This window comes from Pogonomyrmex barbatus, unplaced genomic scaffold (genome assembly GCF_055798465.1).
Source record: "Pogonomyrmex barbatus isolate J1 unplaced genomic scaffold, ASM5579846v1 scaffold12, whole genome shotgun sequence".
Lineage (NCBI taxonomy): Eukaryota > Metazoa > Arthropoda > Insecta > Hymenoptera > Formicidae > Pogonomyrmex > Pogonomyrmex barbatus.
In genome coordinates, this window is record NW_028297108.1 from 468795 (window position 1) to 487237 (window position 18443).

At 36.9% G+C, this 18443-nt stretch overlaps 3 protein-coding genes across 10 annotated transcripts in view; 1 reads left to right on the plus strand and 2 right to left on the minus strand.

The window, feature by feature from the left end:
- chb (CLIP-associating protein) overlaps positions 1-2188 on the minus strand; it is a 42408-nt gene extending 40220 nt beyond the window's left edge. For all 5 annotated transcript variants that reach the window (XM_025218491.2, XM_025218492.2, XM_025218490.2 and 2 more), the window contains exon 1: positions 1318-2188. In XM_025218491.2, coding sequence (XP_025074276.2) covers positions 1318-1506 — 189 coding nt within the window. In that variant the 5' untranslated portion in view covers positions 1507-2188. The remainder of the gene's footprint in view (positions 1-1317) is intronic.
- Positions 2189-2993: 805 nt separating this feature from the next.
- LOC105428105 (uncharacterized) lies at positions 2994-9951 on the minus strand. 4 transcript variants are annotated; one of them, XM_011640200.3, is made up of 11 exons: positions 9686-9951; positions 8973-9035; positions 8433-8561; positions 8209-8343; positions 7977-8134; positions 7577-7642; positions 7092-7242; positions 6819-7016; positions 6123-6750; positions 5754-6033; positions 2994-5678 (listed from the first exon to the last, which is right to left on the minus strand). In XM_011640200.3, exons 1-11 carry the CDS (start codon positions 9758-9760, stop codon positions 5543-5545), a joined length of 2019 nt encoding a protein of 672 aa, XP_011638502.2. In that variant the 5' UTR covers positions 9761-9951; the 3' UTR covers positions 2994-5542. The 4 variants fall into 4 exon arrangements, with proteins under 4 accessions (XP_011638502.2, XP_088927710.1, XP_088927709.1 ...); XM_089071584.1 differs by having other exon boundaries at positions 9252-9948; XM_089071583.1 differs by having other exon boundaries at positions 9219-9948.
- Positions 9952-10980: 1029 nt separating this feature from the next.
- LOC105428106 (PTB domain-containing engulfment adapter protein 1) overlaps positions 10981-18443 on the plus strand; it is a 34123-nt gene continuing 26660 nt past the window's right edge. The window contains exon 1 of the mRNA XM_089071593.1: positions 10981-11140. The gene's annotated coding sequence lies outside the window, so the exon portion shown is untranslated. The remainder of the gene's footprint in view (positions 11141-18443) is intronic.

The window sequence follows — 18443 nt, forward strand, 5'->3', positions numbered from 1 at the left end:
CTCGCGGCCGCGAATCCGACGTGATTGACCATAAACCTTCCATAAGACACGCCACGTGACTTGAAAGTTGCTCGTTAATATTTTTTTCATCTTTATGATTTAATGCGTTTTCCATTTAGCGGTTGTTTAAGCACGTGTTGCGCCTATTTTTATCAACAATGAAAAAAATTAGGAAAATCAGATTATTTTAGAGTATTTAAAAGTAACACAAAATTTGCAGCGATTTAAAACGTGGATCAAAAATTATTTAATCAAGTCAAGTAGAAAGTGTGCTTTAATAGAAATATATAAGAAAGAATATAAGAAAGAATAAGAAAGAAATAGGATAAATAAAAATTTCAATTTTTTTTTATACTCAAGTATTCATGATTTATGTGAAATTTCATTGCGATGCAAAGGTTAATTATTGTGTAAATAAAAATATAATTTTTATTAAAAGAAATAAATTAAATTAAATTTTTATTTAGATTTTTATTTAGAGTAATTAATCTCTGCATAAAATACAAATAATTTTAAAATATTTACATATATACAAAAATTAAGATCTTTATCATTAATTATATTTCCATACTTCTTAATTATATTTCCATTAGAGCACTTTTCTACTTATTTAAAAAATTTTTAATCTAAACCGTTAGTAAACTATCTTTAAATATTTACAATATAATTTACAATAATCTATAAGTTTTTCATAATTCTTTCATTGTAAATATAAAAATTATATAATACATATAATACATCTTTAACTTACGTTTTTTCACAGATAAAAATCTAGTTATGGAAGATTAGGACAAGTCAAACGATTAATTTCATCTCTTCTTCGATTATATATAATACTTTTTTCAATATAAAAACAACTCGGTTTAATATAGATATCAATAAATCTCTTATATCCATTTCTATATACAGATTAATTTTAATCTTAGTTTAATCTCCTCTTCATGTCTTTAAGAATAAGAAAAAATAAAGAGTAAATTAAACCGAGATTGAAGTTAATCTATTGATAAAAAAAAAATAAACATTACTAATATTTTTCAAAGAAATAACAAAGTTATGAGAATTATTTTCAACGGAGTTCAAAGCGGCAAAACATAGCGATAAAATAATTTTTCTAAATATATCGAGATGCTTTTATCAAGATTCTCCATTTTCATTTCAGCCTAAGGTAGAGAACAAGTACAAGTACGTACAGATAGATATCTATAAATAACGTGAAAGTCATTCGGAAAGTAGCCGGAAAAAAGCCGCGAGTAAAGGTTAGGTTGACGTCGTCGCGAGTGATCCTAGACTGTCGTCATCGTCGACGGGACCGCTCACCTTGGGATTACCGTTGCCGAGCCACGGTATAACGTTGTCGATGAACATGCCGATGTCCTGGCACTCGATGCTCTTGCCCGAATCGCCAAGGTAATTGAGCAGCGCGCTGCCGACGTTGAGCTTCTTCTTGATATCCGTCGTTGATAGGAGCGGCATGAAGCCGTCCATATCACGCGGATTTAACGCCATAGTTGGGCGAGACGCAGGCCGTCGTCCTCGTCGTCGTCGTCGTCGTCGTCGTCGTCGTCGTCGTCGTCGTGACCGCGCACGTCGTCCCCGACGTCCTTGCCGCCTTCGGAAGACGATCTCCACCCGCGGGTCCTCCGATCGCGCAAACGGGACAAGGACGATACGCGGAGAAGTGGTTCACTCGCGCACGTCAACACACATTACTTCGCCGCGAAAACGGGGATCTCGCGTCCTTCGTCATGCCAGCCAGGAGAGCGCGGTCCAGGCGGGGGGAGAGGACACGGGATTACCGCGAGTCCAACGCCAGTTCCGATGCCGTCCGCGTGATTTAATCGCCGTCACTGCGGCAGCCGCCGTCGTCGTCGTCGTCGTCGTCGTTGTCGTCGTCGTTACCGCCGCCGCTGCCGTCGCCACCACCACAATCACCAACACTACCCCACACCACCACCACCACCGCTCGTCGTAACGTCCGTACGTGCGGCGCGATCGCTGGAGCAAACTTGATTTATCTCTCGGGCGATCCTCGTGTCACGCGCACCACACGTCGAGCGCGATCCGTAGCACCAATCGTCGCCGTGGACGCTTTGTCGCACGTCGTATACCGCAACTACTTGAATACGAACACGGCGAAACGAGAGATCATCGGCACCGTACACACGACGCCATTTTCATTTCTCTGTCATGGCGCCCGGCGATACGCCGCGCCGCGCCACTGGCGACGCGTCGCGCGCCGCCTCGCGGCTGTCGCGTCAACTACCACCTCTCCCTGCGATTCAAACTGCCGTGTCCGATAACGGTCATTCGTGCCGCATTCGTTGCGTCTTGCGGTTAATATAAAACTATAAAATATAAGAGAATTTATAAAATAAGAATGTCTTGTAGACAGATGAGATGTTTCATGATCGACGCTTTTATATTAAAAATATTTTTTTTCAAATTAAGCTAATTTTTTGTACCCAGCAAAGAAAGGATGAAATTTTAAAGAAACAAATTATTTTAAAAAATTTCAAAAAAATTTTAAAACGATAATAAAAGAATCACGTGACACTTCAAAGATCAAGTTTATACAGGATATTTGGTTGTATCATTAAGCTATCTCAACTTAGGATCAGCTTTGCAACTATTAGGATCTGCCAATGAGATGAGATAAAAAAATTAAGAAAAAAAAGAAATATGAATTATATCCATTCCTACAAATGCAAATTAACTTTTGACCTTGTTTTAATTTACTTTATATCTCTTTTTACTACTAAGAAAATTAAATCGAGATTATAATTAATCTAAATTAATTAAAGTTACAATCTAGAGTTGGTTAAAATTAATATAATAACATTAATATAAATGGAACGCAGTATTTATCATTCGTATATATCACTTTTACAAAAGCGCGATGGCGCTTACGCCTCAATCGAACAGAAGTAAAGATTTGAATTCAAAAGCATAGATTTTCGACAGATGCGTTGGTTCCGTTAGATGTGCGCGGTTAGTTTCTTTGTAATGAGGTTTTAATGAGGATATTGGTATATACATAGTTACATTCACATATACAATATTAGGTATGTACAATATAATTTGTTATCGCTAATTTGCTATCGCCGCGTCCTCGCTCGCAGTCCGTCGTACACACAGTTTACGCGCGGAACGAAAAATATTTCTCGCGAGCGTGGCCGCAAGTCGCGATAACGAGTCGTGATTATGTGGAATTTCGACGAACAATCATCATTGTCTCTCGACAGTTATCGTCAAAAAAAAAATCCTATCTGACTATTTAGATCGGATTTTAATGCAACTTTCGATCAGACTCTTTTGTGTTGATGCCCAATATTCTTCCTTTTTTCGTTTCTCGTGTTTTAAAACAATGATCGCACAGGACTAAAAAAATGAGACGTTTTGTTTAAAGTTGCATCTAAATCCAATCAATGAGTTAGTATTCGTGTGTTACAACGTAGGAATGTGAGGTCCTGAAAAGTCACAAAAACGACCGACACATTCTATCTCGTTTATGATTTTTCTTTTTTTTTTTTTTACAAGATTATACTTTCGAGTGAATAATTCAAATCAGCGGATTATGCGTTTTGTACATGTAAATATTCAGATCTGTAATGCTCGCGTTTAGCGCTAAAAAAAAACGCGGGTTTACGGGTGGCGGGTTGTCGAATAGATTATATTACAGAAGGGACAATAATGATGTCGTGTGTACGCGCGTAATACGCAGCATTTCCAGAACGCCAGATGTCTCATGGAGATTTATTTAATTAAATTATAGTGCACGCGCATACACACACAGTATTGCGCAGAAAGGTCCTTCGGTATGTCGCGAGTCATGAAATAATCCCTGATCAAAAAACATAATTGCCATTGTCCTTATAAAAATCGAACACTGTATGAAAAGTATCAATTAACGTTGATTACTGAAAATTACGCTCAAAATAAATAGGATCTGTATATGTGTATATGTAATATATAACTTAATTTATATATAAATAATTTATATATATATATATATATATATATATATACTTTGTATATATTACTTTTTATAAATAGCATATTGCATGCATCCTTTGCACTAATATTTTCGTTTGACGATTGGATAATCCAAAACTGAACATCTAAAATCGCTAAGAGCTATATCACAATACGCGATAATAAAAATGATGGAGCTATTCTTAATTCTCACTTGTCTCGAGTACCTGTAATTCCTTTCGAATACGAATCTCTGATCTATCATTATCATGATCGAGTATCATTCGGCTGTTCAGATTGTTACAGTCTGTTACAGACTGTTTTCTATCGCAGCGAAAAAATATGGAAAAATATCTTACTAAACTTGACTTGGGGTGAATATTATCGCCTCATTTATATCGCCAAGCTTTGTATACAAAGCAGCATGACTATCGAAGCCGCAAGATTTTCAATCCATACCCAAAACATACTGTCATCAAATGTAAAAACTAGTTTAATAACTAGTTTAATAACGTAATAAATTAACGTAATAAACTCAAAGTGAGTACTTGTCAAGGTACTTGTTGTCGTCGTTAACAGTACGTTTTGTACATAAACTTATACACGTTTAGAATTGTATTATTATGCTACGCTTATATGTACAATTCGTTCCGGATTTTAGAGATAATCTGCATATCTGCAGTCATAATTGGCATCTTATAACTTTCTATAGACTTTTATCTTTCGGCTGTACGTTCGCGAGAATTTAATGGACCGAACGATCGTATTTTGACGAGAAAGAGAGAGAGAGAGAGAAAGAGAGACAAGTGCTTATCGTAATCGGTTATCTTACGCATAGTGAACGCAACTCTGTTTTGTTCACTTCATTTATCTAGATTGTTTGATATTTTGCTGTGGTAGCGCAATATTCTAATATATTTATTAGATGCTCCGAGAGACTTTAACATGATAGTAGTCGCATGTAAAGGCAAGCAAAAAATAGTCAATGCGACTTGGAATAAATTTATGTACGAGTATCTAAGTTAAACTACACAATGTCCTAAAAAAGTAACTATATATTGCTTTCTTAGCGAATGATGTTTCATAGTTTTACCAAATCTTAAATGTTAGAAAGATTTCATAGAATATGTTCGAAAACGCGTCTTTCTTCAAACAAGAATCTAAGATATCGTGTAAGCGTACAAAATATGATATTAGGCTTTGTAGGTTTCAAGGAGTAAACAAGAAAGTTTTAAGTTCTGAATTGAGTTCTAAAAGTTTCAACCGTTTATATCACTAAGCATGTATAAATATTTTTCTAATGTAATAACTTGAGATAGAGAGATACTCATGAAAAATGTTTTTGCACCAATCTAACAATTACCTAAAAATTTGTCCTATATCACACGATACAAAAATCTATAAATTACGATAGACAGATACGGTACATAAGATAGAAACGTAATATGATAACGTGCAGTAGCTTAACAGAAAGATGTACCTTAATTACATTATCGTTTTATAACGATTTTGAACACTTTCTATTGTTGAATCTTTGCCACTTTATTGTGCCAATTCTTCCGCGATAAGGCTATTGTTGTTGTTGTAGTTGTTGCAATAGTGGACATACTTCGACCAAGGGAGTTCCCAGAATCTCTTGACATACTTGGTTCATATCCGGCTCCATCATGAGTGAAGAAATTTGATCCTCCGTTAGCATCTCCACGCTAATTTCGAATTTGTTAAAAAAACGAACAAATGAAGATGTTGTAAATTAACGAGAATATATTAACAAAACTTACCTAGCTAAACTTTCACTGTCTGACGTCTCCTCGTCGGCATTGAGATAGCTCATTGTTTTTTCTAACGGACTTGGAACTTTCTTTCCCTTAGCTTCCGACTTCTCAGACTTTTCAGACTTGTCCTTGTCTCTCTCCTTGTCTGTCTTTGGTTCGCTAGAACGTCGTTCCGTTAAACTAGATATGTTTAGCATCATCATACCATGATTGAGTAATTCCTTAACGCGCTCCCCAGTACCGCCACTCCACAACATGTCGAGAGATTGTCTTCTACTTGAATTTGCTGAAATGACAATATATTCGCATTATATTCGCATATAAATATAATTTTGAAGGATACAAAATTTCTCAAAGATGCATTCAACTACTTACTGGAATTAGCACCACTAGTTTCACCACCGGCTGAACTTCTAATTATCCAATTAGCTAAGCTACTGTCGAGCTTGCCTCTATTTTTCACTGATGGACTTCTCGTAACTTCGGCTTTCTTTTCTTCGCTTAAAGTAACTTCATTTACTTTCGACATTGTGGGTAAAGACTTTTGCGTTACTAATCTCTTTCGATTTGTCTGTTCCTTTTGTAATTCGGCGGTGACGTTAATTGATTGAGCGAGTTCCGGACTTAGATCCATCGGTAGTGGTTTGTAAGGGATTTGATCTTCCTCATCGGAATACACGTCATTATTATAATAAATCTCATCTGGCGAATTGTTCAGGCTAATTTCTGTCCATTCCTCTCCATTTTGCGAATGAGCAGAGTTATTTTTGCGGTCGTTTATGGGCGTTTGAATCTTCACTCTCTTCTCAACCGGAGATATAATGCCCGACAGATCAGCCAGACCCGGTGCGGAAGAACTTGTGTGATTTAAAGGTACGATATGTTTCGAGTCGGTTGCGGCGATGCTCCGTGGACGGTCACGTTTGATGTATTTACGTGGCTCAGTGGATGAAAGGTTCAGATTATTTAGGCCCAAATATTCCGATGATGTATCTCTATCGATCTGAAAAAAGAGCAGAGTTTATCGATTAATAAAACAGAAAAGTACGATTTGCTGAGAGATATATTTACTCTTGTAGGCATGGGACATGGCACGTTCGGACTCATCTTGTCGGGAAGGCGTAAATATTCGTCGCTAGTATAATCCGTGCTGTCCGGGGATCCAGTTACGCTGGAATCTGTCGGAGTCGCCGTGTTGATTTGCGTGGAGCGATCGGGCGCGTCTCGTGCACTCTTATCATATTCGTCCGTACCGTCGTATCTCCTCGTCTATTAGCAAAAATGTGATTAAAATTTTGTGTATTGTTCGAATCGTGTTATTCACACAAATATATTTATTCATACCTTGTGAATCTCGTCGCTGATCTTTTCTAAATTCCGTAACGCTTCCGCATATGAAGCTTTTGCTTCGCCAACTGACCTCTCCAACGCACTGACCTTCATCTTTTGTTCCTCGAGCATTTGATTAAAATGTGCTTTCATCTCATAGTAAGGCCTGCCCCGATCACGTAATATTTTATTACGATACGTAGAAAAATTGTTTTCATCAGCATTCCAATATTTTATTTATGCATAACTTCATCATATATTATATGACAATTTAATTGAAAGAAGCAGCTTGATGAATTTTGTGTACAATGTATCGATTGTGGAAAGCTCAATCAAAAAAAACTAGCAGATTGTACATTCAAAATATTTTTAAAAATACATAATTCATGCACAATCAGGGTGTTAATTAAAATACAAATCAACAAAGAGAGCTAATTCGATAACACACACAAAATAAATAATATGTAAAAAAAATAAAAAAGAATATCTATCCTACTTACAACATGAGCAAGTTGTGCCTGTAGGCGATACTGTTTATCAGAAGCAAGCTGCGGCGTGCACCCATACTGCCAACATGAATATATAACCAAAACACATAAATACCATAAGAGGTCTATAAAAAACAACGTAAACAAAATAATCATTCGAAAGTAATTCGATGATTATTTGAGTATAGAGATAAAATGTGATAGAAATGGGAAGAAATAATAAGAGGTTTCATATGTAAACAGTTATAGTATTTCCGATACATTAACTTGGTTGTATACAAGGTTTTGGCATTTTAAAGTGGTTTATATAAAAAATAACTATATGCAATAACTTCATGCTTTATAACAAAACCATCAGGAAAATAAATATATATTCGAGCTCCATTTATGGAAGAGCGGCTCCTTTACGTACCTAGATTTAGCAATAGTACGCTTCAATTCACGCTGCAATCTTTGAACTTCGTGTTCGGCTTTGTGATACAATGCAGTCGTGTGTCTATGTTCTGCTTCAGAGAGAGCTCTTTCATGTTCTGATTCATTAACTCGCGACGTAGCATGATTCAACATTTCCTATAATACATCTCATTATTATATGCGTAGTACTTATACATAATTTTTATTGAAACTGTATTACTAAATTTTACCTGCCAAGCGTGATCGAAACATCTCCCTTCAGTTCGTAAGCCTTCCTCTGCTAAGTAAACCATTTCTTTAGCTGCTGCATGTTGACTGTTGGCTCTCTCAAATCTAATCGCAGCCTTTTGTGTTTCTTGTAGTGCCTAAAAAAATGATAATGCTTAAAATTATTTCTAAATCTATAACTATACGAAATATAACTGTCATTTAAATATTACAAAAAAATTCTTACCTCCTTCGCCTTAAACCTAGCATCGTAGTATGGTCTAGATTTTTCAATGCAAGTACCAAGTTTCTTAGCCAAAGCATCAATCTTGATTGTTGATTCGCACAATAATTCTCTAAAAGTTGCTCTTGCTTCCTACAAATGATGATAAAATATAATCTTCCTATGAGATAAAAAGATTAGAATATATATATATATATATATATATATATATAATAAAATATGCTTTATATATGTTTTATTTTTAAGCTGTAGTCCCAAGTTAAAAATAATTTTTTTGAAGCCATCATGCTAGACTGCTATTAAGATCATTCTCTCAAGTCATTATCCATTTACATGTATTTTATACAGCAATCATCTCAATAAAATCTAATCGCAACCAGTTCTCTCTCTCTCTCTCTCTCTCTCTCTCTCTCTCTCTCTCTCTCTCTCTCCTTCAAAATTTGCCAGCAATTTTGTTCCTCAGACATCATACATATCACAATATGAAATCTAAACAGGCAAGGAACTATTGCAAGTGCAAGATCATGTTTTAATAATACTTACATCTAAATCAACTTCTAGTTTATTAATATCATCTGTGGCTGTGTTCAATCTTTCAAGCTCAATCTGAAATAATATATATTTTACAAAAAAGAAATTATCAGTTATATAAATTATCAGTCATTTTCTAAAAAAAGGAAAAAGAAAAAAGAAAAAAGAAAAAAGTACTTATTATTAAAATGCTGTGACGTAAAATGCATTTCAAATGCATAGGAATTTTTAATCATACATAAATCAAAAACAATTTACATGTTTATCCGTTGTTTTGTTGCCAATATTTACATATAAATTAAAGAAGCTTCGTTGTGCTCCAATTTCTCGCGTCGAGACGGAGTTACCGGGCAACGAGGGTAATTTAGCACGCGTTGTCGTAGTAATAGGCTGTCCCGGCGAAGGAGAGAGGGAGGATAAAGAATCGGGGACGTTTAACGACTCGTGCGGGTGTGCGTGCGTGGGCGGATAGTCGGGCGGGCGGGCAAAGGGGAGGGAAGGAAGGAAAAGTAAGAGACGTTCGCGAGAAGAAAAATGGGATTGGCGTGCACATTGGGAGTCACGGTGAAATTCATCGTTCGAACGCGTCACCGCACGACACCGATTCTACCCGCGTGATTTAATCGCGGCGAGACTCGCCGACGACGAACGTGTCAATATCGCGGGGCCCCTCCTCCCCCTCGCAAATCCGTCCAGGCGACGCGCACGCAGACGGCCACACTCACCTGCACCCGCGGGTCCACTGCATCGTCGACGCGATCGGAATCATCGGCACTCTCCTTCTGCACACGTTCGCTCATAATTAAATCTAAAGGGTGGATTTTATTTACAGCTCTCCCATGCCACCTGTGTGTATCGTCTGCTAGATATCAGGTGGCCATGTTGGATGTCAGACGTATCGTCGTGGTGAGCAGGGCCGTCGCCACGCTCTGCGTGCTCCGGCGGAGAAGGCATGCGCCTTCCTCCTCGCGACAGAGCTCCCGCGGACCTGGAAATGTCATCTGAGGTCGGCACGATAATGAAAGTAAACGTGGCACGAGTAATCTGCTGTAATCGAAGATTCTAAATTCTGGACTTATTACGTAATTACAGAGAGAAATTTCCGAGAATTCTTAATGAGATTTTAATATAATTTTAATAAACGAATTTTAATAAACGAGATGTTTTTTTTTTCTATTTTAATACGAAATCTCGCAATAAGATAAAATACAATATTTTAATATCTTTTTAATAAGATTTTGATACTTTATTATCATTTAGTATCATTTGATATGCTTTGAATCATCTCTTTTGTAAAAGCTTATCTTTGTATGTCATTTTTTAAAAATTTCTAAAATTTTTAAACTAAATATGATGATTGTTTTATTGTTTTTCCAAATAACAATTTTTAATTGTTAATCTGGCTGAAAATGTTCTTCGACGAGATATTATTAAAGATCCCGAGCAAATTTTCGTGATCAACAAAGGAGCCTGGGGAAATTGAAGCTCATTGAAAAGATATCGATATTATCGACTATTGATATAAATTTATTATTTTTTGATCGTTAACATAAATATTTAGAGAATGAATTATTAAATTTATGATTATTTATGATATAAATGCTTCATAAATAAATATGTACTTATACTGCTATAATATCATATATATTACTACCAAATTATAATTTTTTTTCTACAGTTATCATCTTTGTAAATAATCAAATATAGATAGTAACTATAAAAATACAGTTTTAAATAAAATTAAATATATGAGTAAGTTGTAAATATATTCATCTAAGAAATATCAGGGAAATAAATTAATATTATATTATGGATTAATTGTTTAAAATTTTAACAATTATGTGTCACGCGATTCCCATAAGATCGTCAATCGTTATTATAGCATTTCGTCGATGGTTCTGTTCAGATTTCTCGAGTGTCACTCGTAATTCGATTTTTCCCGCCGACCATTGTGGCGCCACGGCCAAGCAACATGGCAGCGGCAGTTCAAGATGGCGGATGTAGGCAGCGCGCCGTCAGACGGCGTCGCGCGCGTCGATCCCGCCTGGCTCTTAAATACTTTTTCCCGTTCACACTGGCGAGTCGCGTGCCGGAGTAGGTGGATTATAGTTCTTCGTGGAAAACAGCGGACCATCCAAGGAACGTCAGTCATCAGGCAGCACAACCATCCGTCGCAGCCGGTAAGTGGAGGCATCGCGCATGTCATTTTTGAATCGTCCAAAAAAAAAAAAGGACGATCGTCACCTTCGAATTTCCCTCGAATAATCCGTGAGTGCTCGTTCCGCGAATAAGATGGAAAATATCTTTTAGGGAGCACGGCTTAGGATAACGTGCGCCTCAAACGGCTCGGACTTTCTATTTCGGCATTTTTAAGCGCGCGATTAATTTAACGGTGGAAAAAGAGAAAGAGAGAACACTAGCGCAAAAATCGTGCCGCCTTTCTTCATCATCGGCCTCCGAGAAAGATTCAGGGTACCTCGATCTTTCTATTCAACGCGAACTTGTCTCACGTTTTTTTTTATTAAAGGCCAGCATAATGTCTCGCTGACAGGATTTCCTGGTCGCGCATTGCCGCATTCGTGCAAGACACCAAAACAAACCTGTGTCCTCTTCGCGTTTTTTTTTTTTTCACGAAAAACGAAAACTATGCTTTCGGGAAGGACTTGTATCGCAAACGAAGGAAAAGCTTCTCGCTTCTCAATCGTCTTCACGAGATTCACGGTCTGAGATTCGGGCGAGAATGTTTTCAGAGTTTCCGGAAGAGTGCCTGGCTTTAATATTTGTTTACCTAATCCTGTGTTTACCGTGTTCTTGTGTTTTTGCCCACGTGTGCGCGCGGAGAGAATAGAGTCGAAAACATGTTACCGGTCTCTGAACAATTGAAAAACTCGCGCAAGTGCGCGATGTAATCGTAAGGGTCGATACTCTAATTTATATTGACACTCATCGACGCTCAAAACGCTTTTAGCGTCAAAATAAAGATATCAATTCACGTTGACGCTCGATACTCATTTTTAGTGTCAAAATAATGTCATGTGGTCAAAGTTGATGCAGAAATTTAAATGGTCACTTGATCACATCATTTATTTTGACGATGAAAATGAGCGTCGAGCGTTAATATAGAAGGACATTTTTTCATGCTGATCACTCATTTCAAAATAAATTACGTAATCAAAGATGTTTAAATTCAAATTTCACTTTTTTTCGTCAACTGATCACGTGATTTATTTCGGCGCTAAAAATGAACGCCGAGCGTCAATTAATACCGTAAAGCGCCTTTTCATGCTGACGCTCGACGCTCATTTTCAACGCCAAAACAGACCACGTGATCAAAAATAACCATTCAAATTTCTCTATTTTGCGTCAACTTTGATCCCTTATTTTGACGCCAAAAATGAGCGTCAAGCGTCAATTGAATTAGTATCTTAAGGTACTTTTTCATACTGACGCTCGATGCTCATTTTCAATCAAAATAGATCACGTGATCAAAAGTGACCATTCAAATTTCATTATTTTGCATCAACTTTGATCGCTTATTTAAACGCTAAAAATGAGCATCGAGCGTCATCATGAATTGGTATCTTAAGCGATAATTGCGAACGACCTCGCGCGATCAGGTTGAATTTCTGACGTCGCGCACGGCGAGTTGACCCAAGGACGCGGCGAAAACGTTCCTGCACGCGAGTGTCTTCAAATGTCAGATGCACTTTTACCTTGCCGTTTATTAATCGCCGTCGTTCGCGATTGTTTTCGCGCTCGGATTCGATCGGCTGGCGAAATTTAGGAGGTCCCTGGACGACTGACGCTCCGTAAACACGTTTGGCTATTTTGTCAAGGAACGATCATTAGGCGGCTCGTTATCATTTATTATCATTTATCATTATTCGTGTTATTTATTACTATGTGCAGTGTGACGTTACTTGAATGTTGAAAAGGTTAACACCGTGCAGATAACGTTTCCATATCGTACGGACACTCACTCTGTCTTGTCCGCGATTCGTTTTTAAAATTTTTTTGAAATGTAATATACGCGAGAGACTTAATTGATACTTTATCTGTGTTCATTTCGGAAAAGACGAGTTAACACATAATTGTAATATCAAAATAGATTTTAATTGTGGAACATCTAAATAGCATCAAATTTGAGAAGCATAGAAATGCAATTTTTAGAATTAAAGATTTGAAAAATTAATGAGTGTAATATCATTAAATTAGGTTTTTTTCCTAATTTATAGAGTATTTAAATAGCTGTAAATTTATCTTTAAGAATATCAAAATAGTATCAGAATTTTAACTTGGATAATAATCTTCGAAAATTCGAATTGAAATATTAACGCATTGCTAATCGATAGATAAAACTTTGTCCTTTTTAGGGAAACATTTTATCAAAAAATTAATATTTTTATCTAATTTACATTGCATGATCATATCAAACATGTTAATAATTGTTAAATTTGACAATTTAATACGGATCGTGAGGCGTTTGTTCATGTTTGTTGAATAGATCGAATATACTGAAGGACGTATTAAAAATTGACATTTTGATCGACGATTCTCGAAAGCTATTACGACGTAAAACTATCGCGTCGTCCGCAGAGCGATGGAAAAAGTGAGATCGCAGGAATCCAACGCGGTAAATCCTTCGCATGAGTGAGCGCGCATCCGACGACGGTAACGGAATTCCTCGAAATACGGTATTCGCGTGTCGCGCGCCTTAATCAACCGCTAATAACCGCGCGAGCCTCGGTCAAAATGATTGATTAATCGCGGCGGCTTTCAATTAGACGGGGATTAATCCGTCACCTAGTGTGTGGAAATGAGTAACACTCGGCCGCATGTGTTGCGTTACCTGACGATGTGCCCGCGTGTGCGTGCGTTATACGCGACTGGTTGCAGACTTGGGGCCGACGCAGGCTGACAAAAGCGACCGGTTTAATGGCTAAGCGAATCGGCTTTTAAAGAGCCACCCGGTGCACACACGACACAACGGAAGACACATCGATACGAGCGAGGAGCAGCCGATACGTGTGTTGCTCGCAGGCAGGCAGGCAGGCAGGCAGGCAGGCAGGCAAGCAGGCAGGCAGGCAGGCAAGCAGGCAGGCAGGTAGGCAGGTATTCGAACCTGCCATTCCGACCAGGACTTGATGGCGTCACGTCACGGCAAATGTCTGCCGCGAGTCATTCTGCGCCGTTCTCTTACCGCTGTCGTTACGTGTCTTATCACTTTTCTTAAATAATCTGTGAACGTCAAACACGTGCGCGCGCGAGCGCGCCTTTTATTAATTCGGTCATTCGACATGAGAGATGAAATTTCCCGCCTGAAACTTTGAAAATCTGCACGCAATTGAAGGAAATATTAGGAACAGAAATAAATGTTAAATTTTGAAAATAAAAATTGGGAATAGACATATTTTATATTTACTCGTGTCCATTGTGCGTTTCATCTTTATTATCGTAATTTTTATTTTCAAAATTTAATATTTATTTCTGTTTCCTCGATTGTGCGCAGAGCCTTATTGATATCTCAAATGCATATAAATTTATTTTATAAAGATTTACCTAGATATAATTTTGTTTAGTTAAAAATGGTTTAATCAAATCAAGCATTGTGACTAACAATGATAAGGAATTGAGATCATTATTGAAACGAAAACCTTACGTATAGCTATGCGAACCACTTATTTATTTAATTATTTAAAATAGTCTAAATCGCACATTTACATATACATATTAAAACTTAATATATTATTTGATTCTATAACAATGTCTCGAAAATGCCTGCAAAAGATTATTTTATTATATCTTACTCAATTTTATATAAATAATCACTATATTTCTTCTATGCTGTAAACTTTGAATAGCTGAATAGCTTCTTGTCTTTTTTTGGAGAAACCTAATCATCGTCGATCACTCGTAAATTCGGATAAAACGATTCTCGAGACGAGTCAAACTTACATAAATGACTCGCGAACCCATGTATTCGGTGATCAGCGGATACACGCGTTCGAGTCACCCGGTATGAGTCAAGGTAGCAATTTATCGCAAAAAAAAAAAAAAAAAAAAAAAGAAGAAGAAGAAAAAAGAGAGAGAAGAATCGCGGAAACGGCAGTTGTCAAACGGAGTCAATTTGCTTTCTGCATGAAATAATATCTGCGCGAAATGACCTGCGTTTTAGGCGTTATCGCGGCACGCGATAATCAAGGGAGAAGGCGGCCGCGTCTGGATGCGCTTCGATGGCACGCATGCGGATAAAGTTCGCCTAGTTACGACACTGCGAGAGAGCAGCAGGAAAGCGGCAATACCGCAAAGGAACGGTCGACTGTTGTTTTCGTTTCGCTTTGTCCCCGTATTCCGGTGCTGCCTACATACACGAGCCACGTACTGTGAAGTGTCATTAGCCCTGAAGCCCGGAGGGGGCGTAACAGACCCCGCGATATTAATTTAGTTTGTTAGTTTAGTAAATGCGACTTGCAGCCTCTGACATTGTCCTTTATTGTCCTTCTAATTTATTAAAGGATATTTATGAGAGTTGTTTGAGATTCGTAGATTCCAATTTGAGTATAAATTCCATTTAATAACGGAAGGGCTCTTTTGAGTTTTCTGATTTTTCGGGAATGAAATTTCCGTCGGTAGAATACAAGAGATTTGGTTCCCTTCCTCTGGGGAGAACGACTCGCACCTGCTAGAATTATTGAAGAATCTCGCAGATGTGTTGCTCGGAACAGATGGCGGGATATAATCTTCGATTCTTCAGATGTAGCGTAAAAAAGTTTCGCGGTAATAATTCGCAATCGTTGTAGAATTGTTGTCTCTATAGCTTTGTAATTTTACATAATGTGATTACTTCAGGAAAGTTTTCACATTTGTACGCTAATTATTTCAATTAAGAGGCAGACATTTTTGTTGTATTAGCATATATGTACATATTCACGTTCTTTTGCATTCTGACGGTAACTCGAATATATATATATATATATATATTAATAAGCCTTAAATTCATTTTAAGATACTTATTTAAAAAAAGGATTTATTTATTTATTAATTTTTAATCATATCAATATCATAGTATAAGATGATATGGTCATTTTGCTACATAAAAAATTAATCTTAAAACCTATCTTAAAAAATATTCTCATATATAAGCAAGAATATTATAATTATTATAATTTCTTTTTTTAATTTTAGTCTTGATTGAATTTGTATTAATGCAAATATTATTTTTTGCTTAATTCAAGATTAAAAATCTTTTATATGAAGATTATAATATTCTTGTTTATATAGAGAGAATATCTATACTTGCATCAATACTAAAATTTTTCTGAGAAGACTATAATATTCTTGCTTTTACATGAGAATACAGTCTTATAAATTTAGTCTTGATTTAAAACTAATTTTTTTTTTCATATAAGACTAATTATAATGAGACATGATAACCACATGACTTTATGAAGCGCGTGCGGAGCAGGAAAACGGTATCGCAGTCAAACCTTCAGATAATCCTATCTCGGACGTTGTCGTTGTAACGCGCATGTAACGGTGCAGGCGGCCTGATAGGTCACCCGGTATATAAAGAGAAAGAGAGAGAGAGAAAGAAATGTCGACCTTCTATCATATAACGACACACAATGCCGACGTACGGAAAATGCGGGTGAAGATATGGAGCTCGGTGGTGTCAAGAGCACATTTGAAGGGCTCATTTTCTCCAATGATTTTGTGGCTGGAAAATAGTTCACGATTATCGTATTAGTTACAAAGTGAGAATATGAAAACCGGATTTCTATGGAATTCAAGCGAGTTGAAATGTCCTTATCACACGAGAGGCGGTGCACTGTTTTGAAGAGATATAGATTATTTTCGTCGCATTTTAAATAAACAATTACTATTTTCATTGCATATTAAAACTATCTTAATAAATAATGAAGATTTTCAATTATCATCACGGTATAATTTAAATACATCCTTAAGATTTAATGGTTCTTCGAATCCGATTAAGGCGCAATTTTTTGCTGCATATATTCATCATGCAGCCTTAAACAGATTGATTAATGAATTATTGGCTCATCGTATATAAGTCGAATCGACATACACACACACACACACACACACACACACACACACACACACACACACATACACACACACGCGCGCGCGCGTCCCCTTTACTTTTTATACCATTTACGAAATCTATAGAAATACAGCACGAATATGCCACGTGATGAGATGCAGACTCTTTTGTATCGGGTAGACGTAAAAATATCCATGAAACATGCGTAATGCCGAGACCTTCGACATCGTGAATCGCATTTATTCTGCTTATTAACGTTTGACTTGCATTCCTTACAGTCACCTGCGAAACTCGCGTGCACGATTCGATCGCTCATCATATATAAATTAAGAAAAATATTATACAACGTAGGAGAAAATCCTAAGCTATCAGTCTACGTCCATATTTGAAGTTGTCGTGCGCATTTTACATAAATTAAACGCGTAAAATCCCAATAAATTAATTACTATAAAAGCGCGGGCGTTTGCGGTGCGATTTGCAAGTATAAAGATTTCTGGTAACTGAAGGAATAATAAATTGTCTCTAATAATAGTTTGATTGCTATTGAAATGCAATTACAGCTGATAAAATAGGCACTGCTTGACGCGTTTTACATATAACATTGTGAGGCGAGGAGTTAAAGAGTGAGATGTGAGGAATGCCGAATAGGAAGTTGATAATTGCAGCATGACTGTCGGCTTCTTCAGCCATATTTCTGAGACGGAACGAATTTGTGCCTATACGCGTCCTGCATGTAGGAGATGCGTGTACGCACATGCGTGTACCGCTCGCGAGGCTTGTTCGCACGCACGTGAACTGCATTCCATGATAGTTTTATATATACTCCTGACGCTGAATTTGCTTCGATTTCAATATATTTGATGACTAACCTCTTAATTTTTTCAAAAACTTGAAGCGTTAATTCTTTTCATCTCTACACTTTCATCTTTTATTTCCGTAAAATAGCGTTCTTTATAAAAAAATTTAAGAACAGAGTACCAACAAAATCTTTAAAGACTATATATATTTTCATAACATTGTTTTATATTCGTAAAATAAATTTTTCTTTTTTGCATTCGTAGAATTTTCATGGTCGTACACGAAGACGCGATTAAAGTTAGAAAATTGTTGTCACGGAAGCTCATCTTTTCCCGATAATCTTTGTTCGCGCACTGTCGACGCGGAAATTATATGCTACGAATCCATCAATTCCATTCCAGCAACTTCTCTTTGCTTGCTACTTCCGTAATCGCCGTTTACGTCACGTTCGGCGATACAAAAGTCCCGTGCGCGTTTCGTGTCGCACCGATAATTTCAAATTATTAAATTCCTCTTCGATTGCCTAGAAAATTTTTCGATAAACCTCTGTATTGATCAGATTCAACGAATGAAGATCCTGTTTCAAAGTCTCCGTTCGTTATTTGTCTGATACGTTGCCT

Bases quoted from the DNA above. Each gene is read 5' to 3' on its own strand.
- LOC105428105 (XM_011640200.3), bottom strand. From the start codon at position 9,760: ATGAGCGAACGTGTGCAGAAGGAGAGTGCCGATGATTCCGATCGCGTC. The intron at 6,034-6,122 runs GTAAGTAGTTGA...TTGTCATTTCAG, and splicing joins AACTAGTGGTGCTAATTCCA to CAAATTCAAGTAGAAGACAA. The intron at 5,679-5,753 runs GTAAGTTTTGTT...ATTCGAAATTAG, and splicing joins GACAGTGAAAGTTTAGCTAG to CGTGGAGATGCTAACGGAGG.